This window comes from Phacochoerus africanus, chromosome 8, assembly GCF_016906955.1.
Source record: "Phacochoerus africanus isolate WHEZ1 chromosome 8, ROS_Pafr_v1, whole genome shotgun sequence".
In the NCBI taxonomy this organism is placed as follows: Eukaryota; Metazoa; Chordata; class Mammalia; order Artiodactyla; family Suidae; genus Phacochoerus; species Phacochoerus africanus.
The window spans coordinates 79,299,916-79,305,952 of NC_062551.1; the positions used below are offsets into that span (position 1 = coordinate 79,299,916).

Sequence of the window (6,037 nt, forward strand, 5' to 3'; positions counted from 1 at the left end):
CCCCAAATTGGACTCTGCCAGCTGAGGAGACATCTTCTGGGGAGGCAGGGCTCTGGCCTTCCAGGGATCAGCTAACAAGGACTCTGCAGATGGGGAAAGTGAGGCCAGAGAGGCCAGAACTTGTCCAAGGTCACATGACAGAGTGCAGACCCTTGGTGTCTCGGAACTCAACCCAGGCCCAGCATCTGATGGCTAGCTGGGCCCCATGCAGGGAGGGCAGCCCTCTCATCTCCCACCCCACCCAGCCCTTTTGCAAGGTCCCCTTGGAGGTGGGGCTTCGGGAGAGTGGGCGTACCTGGGACACAATCCCTACAGGTCAGGGTGCACATATTCTCCAGTGTTACCTGTGTGAGCCCCACTGCTCTGCACCCAAAAAGGGGATCCTGTGTGTCCCTCTGACCTCAGGGAAGCAGGGCCTGGGGAAGCTTATGCAAGTACTTGGCCAGCCAGGGAAGGGGTTCCGGCCAGTCTGTCTATCCAGGCTGCCTCCCAATTTACCAAATCTCTGCCTAAGGATCCTCCCCGCCCTGCCCATCTCTCTGCCTCTCTGGGGTGGGCACTTGGGGTCGGGAGGGACAGTGAGGGAAAGATGGATCAGCCACCATTCTGACCCCCCCCATCGCCCTCAAGGTCTCCAGGTCCAGGCAGCCAGCAGCTCCGGGAGGAGGGGGTTCCTGAGAGCCAGGCTGCTAAGATTGGGGTGGCCAAGCTGTCCAGGGATGGGGGTGGGCCTTCCCCTGGCCCGCTCCTTCCTACCCCCACTACCTATACACTCACCGGGAGGGCACAAGCTCAGGCCCAATCTGTCCGTCCACACACAGTCATACACGGAAACACTGTCGCGCACTTAGACACAAACACAGAATGCCCGCGGGCACTCGCATCCCCACACGTGCACATGGGTACCCAATCGGAACACACACACACACACACACACACGCAGACTTACCAACACTACAACTTACGCACATCGAACCGCTCACCTCTCACACAAGCACAAATTCACAATTACAGAACCCCCCCACGAGTCAAGGCAGACCCCGGCAGGCGCGCGTGCACCCGGGCGCGCGCTCTCCCGCGCCCCACCCCCACCCCCGCACACATCTGCGCGCGCACCAGCGCCCCCGCCCGGCACACCTACCCTCCGTAGGCCCCGAAGGTGAAGCTGCGCTTTCGGCCGCTCATGGTGCCGCCGCCGCCCGGCCTGCCCGCGCGGGGCCGCCAGAGCCGCCTCCCGGCGCCCGGGTCCCCTTGGCAACACGGGCTGCCCCGCCCCCGGCCACAAGCCCCGGGATTGTCCGCGCCCCCGCGGGCTGCGGTCCAGCTGTCGGGGGCAGCCACGCGCAGAAAGGGCCGCTTGTTCGTGCCGCCCTCCGGCCGAGGGCAGGGTGTGTGCTGGACTTTCCGAGCTGGGACCTGGGGGCGGGGAGGCGGGGGGGGGGGTTGGCGGGCGGGGCCTCCGCGGGGGCGGGGAGCCGTTAGGAAGAGGCCAACCCTCCACCCCCAGACCAGGACGTACCCAGCTGCAGACCCCCTTCCGCGGCGCCACTCTCTTCCACCACCCGAGAGCCCTCGGGCTCTGTCGGCGAAACTGCCACCTGGTCATCATGAGGAGGGAGCGCACAGCCGGCTGGGTCAAGAATGTGGCACCCAGGGTCAATAGGGTGTGCGCTGTAACCTCGAATTTCTCTTTCGTAAAATAAGACTAACCCTCGCGGGCCCTCGTGGCATTGGAGTGAGTTAATGCCTGTCAAGTGCTTAGCCCTGGCCTTCACTGTACTTGCTCAATAAATGCCAGCCAGGAGCGTCCTGTCCTGTGGGTCAGAAGCTCTGCTCCTGATTGAGAAAAGGCAGGAACAGAGTCTCCCACTGGGGGGGCCTCATCCCCCTCCACGGAGCCCCCCTTGCCCAGGGGAGCAGGAACAGGGTGGGAATGGAGATGCTCCACCCTCTTCTTGAAAATCCATCCAGCCTGGGTTCTCTCCCTCAACAACCCTCTGAGGGAAACGGCTCTGAGTCCTAGAGCCAGTGAGGCATTCATTCAACAAACACTCTGAGCCCCTCCTCTGCACCCCCTTATCCAGAGCTCACAGTCCAGTGCGCCACCCCACAGGAAGCCGGCTCTGCGGCCCCAATTAAAGATGTGTCAGGAGAAGGGGACACTAGCCCTGCCCCCAGGACTCATCTGCCCCTCCCAGAACACCCACTGCCCCCCCACCCCCTGCACTGGGGGAGGCCCCCAGAACCTTGCCGTTTTCTATGGGGTTTTCTGTCGAAAGGAACTGCAGGGAACAGATGCAGTGGGGGGAGGTAGGAAGGACAGCCAGGGGCACTAGGATAGGGTGGCAGGCATTCTTCAGAAGCCTTTCAGGAACTGTTCCGCTGGCGCTGAGCCAGGGCTCAGTTAGCTCCATCTTCCTCTGGGAAATGGCTGGTCTGGGTACAGGGCTCCACCGTTCGCCTCACCCAGGCCGGGGATGGGGCGCGGACATGAAGACACTGAGACCTCAGCTCACAGCAATTACTTTTCTCTTGGGGGGGTCCCACCAGCCCATCTCTTTGTGCTACCCCAGACCCCTTCTCCTCTCCACACCTTCTGGCAGGTGGAGGAAGCCTCAAGAGCCGCTGGCAGAGTTCAGAGCCTGGGCAGGACCCTCACGATTTCCTCCACCCAGAACCCACCCGCTTGGTTTGGTTCTCAGAGGAGGGTCTGGATCCTCCTGGCAGCGCACTCTGCCAGGGTCAGGGTCACAATTCCTGAGCAGCGTGGGAAGCCCAGTCGTCACAGGACTCCTGGTAGGCTCCCGAGGGGCAAACCTTAGGAGCGCAAGACTGGCTGGAAGCGGAAGCGGGAGGAAGTCTGGTAGCAGCAGCGGGGGCGCCCAGAGAGCCGGGTGGAGGGAAGGCTCAGGGGCTGGGCCTGGGTCATAACAGATGTGCGCAGTGTCAGCACTGGGACCTGTCCCGGGTGCCGCACCCACCTGGACACGGCCCTCAGCCTCGCCAGTCTCTTTTCGGTAGAAATGATTCCTGAGTGGGCTCTACATGTCCACTTGGCAGGGTGGCCAAGAAGCCTCGAATGTGCCAAGTTTCCCAGCCGGGACCTGGCCCCCGAGAGGCCCTGCTGGTGCTGGGACAGTGGGCCCTTGAGAGGGGCTGTGGGGGCTGCAGGGTTCCCACCGAAGACAAAGAGCTCAGTGTGGGCTCCGGACTCTTGGGCTCTGACCAGCTGCAGCTGCCTCATTGGCAAGAGCTGGGGGTGGGGTGGGGGCGGGGGTCAGCGATGCCCAGGACACTCCCGGGCCAGGTCCTGGTCCCTCCGGCAATAGCAGAATTTAACTGCGCCTTCTTGGGAGTTCCCTGGTGGCCTAGCGGGTTAAGGATCCAGCATCGTCGCTGCTGTGGCTTGGGTCACTGCGGTGGTATGGGGTGATCCCTGGCCCCGGGAACTTCTAGATACCATGGATGTGGCCCAAAATAAATAAATAAATGCATCTTCTTAACCTGCAACACCACTTCCAAGAATTTACCCCCTACATCAGCACAGGTGAGCCTCAAGATGAATGGCCAAGGACTAGGGACAGGGAGGCCAAGTGCTTGTATCCTCATTTTGTAAACCCTCCCAGGGTTCAAATCCTAGCTCTCCCTGACATCAGCTGTGTGACCTTGGGCAGGGCACTTCATCTTTCTGTGTTTCAATTTCTTCATCTTCAAATAGGGTTGATGACAAACATAAGAGAACCCACTTCAGGAGTAACTAAATTAATACTTATAAAGCCTTGAGAATAGTATCTGAATTGCATGTGTTTGTTAGATAAAACACTTGCTGCAGCATCATTTGTATAGGCTGAATGATGTGAAATCACCACATTTTTTTGAGTTAGCCAAGATTTATTACTAAGAGTTCCAAAACAAACTAATGGCTATCCAGAGCGAACTGGAGAGAGAAATTAAGGTCCATTTACACCACGCAGTATATGCAGCTGTTGTAAAAAACAGGGCAGATCTATGTGTGGGCAACAAGGAACAGCCTCCAAGACAGACACAGAGACACACACAGAGGCAGTGCGGTAAGGGCGTAGGTGCTGGACCAGGTGCTGACATTTCCCAGCTATACCGTATTTAACTCTCCCCAGACATCCAGCCTCCACTGGCCTCCACTGTGGCGGGGAGCTCAGTACTAGCAAGTCAGCACAGCGCTGGGAAGCCACTGCCATTTTTGGGGTGGGACAGAGCTCCCTTCTTTCTTTCCCTCCAGCCTCTCCCCCAGAAACCAAAGTCAGGCTGCCCTCCAGGACCAAGGAGGAGGCCCCCACTGCTGGGCGTATTAGTTTTACACTCAAGTGGCTAAACAGGTACCAGACTGTGTGAAGGAGGAGGGAACGGTGGGGGCGGAGGGCTGCAAAGCGCCCCTTCCAAGTTCACCCTGGGAACTTGAATTCTGGGAGTTCCACCCACCTGCCTCCAGCTCCCCCTTCCCAAGCCTCACGAGGGAAATGGAAGAGCGCAGAGCAGGGCAGGTTCCTGGGAAGATCCCAGGCCTGGGTTCCAGATGGGGCTGGTGGGGCCAGTTCTTGCCAGGATCCCCAGCAACTTTTTCTGCCCTCCCTCCTGCTGTCATTCCCATTCGGGACATCTGCTGGGGGCTTCCTGCCTGGCCTGTGTGGCTCTGCATTAACCAGTTTCCCTCTCTGGGCCTCAGTGTGCTCATCTGTTAAACACTCACTCTCACTTTGCTGGGTTAGAGACATAACTGTGGAAAAATGCATTTGCCTTGAGAGAATCTCATAGGCTTGAACCATCATTATCTTTAGCTCATGGCCTTTCTATCCAAGCCACACCCACTCAATCCCAAGATGCTGCAAAGCCTGAGCTCCTGGAAAGGGAGTCTGCTGGGGGGTCCTCAGGCCCTAGGAAGGGAGGGAGGAGTGGGTGTGGCTTGGCTCACACCCTCTCCCCAGGCAGCTGCCAGGTGAAGTTGCTGAACCAACCATCCTGACTCAGCCCCTCATTCCAGTCAATGAATTTCTGAGTCCTCTGCCTACTCAAATACCTACTGTGTGCCTGACCTGACCAGGAACTAGGGGTAGAGGATGAACAAGACAGAATCTGTGGTGCACTTGCACACACACCTGCCCAGAAGCTTCACTCGGCCACACACGCCCCTCTCCTTGAACTACGCACTGAGACACCTAACTCATGTGCACAGAGATCATATCAAGGTCAAATGTTTGCTGACGTGCTCACATGGACATCAGCCCTACCCTGCAAACCCAGGTGCAGGTGCGCAAAGGTCAAATCAAGTCCCCACCCACAGGTCCCAAATGGGTGGGTGCTGACTAAGGCTGGGTTTGTACACGCATGTGAATACATGCTAATGACAACAGATTCACATATGAAATCACAGGCCCACACACCCTTAGGTCACATTACGTTCACATAAAATATAAACACAGATATATGTGCATGCCAGTGTGTGCACATGCGTGTGTGTGCGCGTGCACACACACACACACACACAGAAACAGTGCCCAGCTAACTACTGAGAAGAAATAAAGGTAGGGGTCAAGAGGTGTGAATTGCTGGATGCCCAAGGAGAGGGGAGGCCAAGACCCCTCTCACACACTTTAGACTGGAATCCAACCGCCACTCTCCCCTACCCTGGCCGACGGCAAGACCCTCTCCATCCGTTTTCAGGAGCAGGTAAGTTGAACTGGAAGGGAGGCTGCTCATTCCCAGAGTGCCACCCTGCACCAGGGGACAGGAGAACTGGGTTGCAGTCCCCAGCTCCGCTGGGCACTCCAGCACAATCTCTTCCGGTTTTGGGCCTCTCCTGGTCCGGATATACAGTGGGGGACTGCCTGCCCTGACGATTCTTCATGCCACGCACCCACTGAGCAGCCGGGGCTTCTGCGAAGCCCTCTTCACCCTGCCAAGACTCCCACTGTGGCAACGGTTCTCAACAGGGGAGGCTCTGCCCCTGGAAGGCATTAGGGAAATATGTGAAGGTGGTTTTCACCCTCAGCAGTTACTGGGG

At 58.3% G+C, this 6,037-nt stretch overlaps 1 protein-coding gene across 9 annotated transcripts in view; it reads right to left on the reverse strand.

Moving 5' to 3' along the window:
- The window catches only part of RAP1GAP (RAP1 GTPase activating protein), a 52,890-nt gene extending 51,661 nt beyond the window's left edge, over positions 1 to 1,229 (reverse strand). For 2 of the 9 annotated variants that reach the window (XR_007136509.1, XM_047792323.1), the window contains exon 1: positions 1,142 to 1,226. Coding sequence is in view for 7 of the 9 variants with exons in the window: in XM_047792323.1 (XP_047648279.1) it covers positions 1,142 to 1,185 (44 nt within the window). In the remaining 2 variants the exon portion in view is untranslated. Of the gene's footprint in view, positions 1 to 777; positions 793 to 1,141 lie in introns of those variants that run through there. The other 7 variants (XM_047792316.1, XM_047792324.1, XM_047792318.1 and 4 more) reach the window with 5 other exon arrangements.
- Positions 1,230 to 6,037: the final 4,808 nt, after the last annotated feature.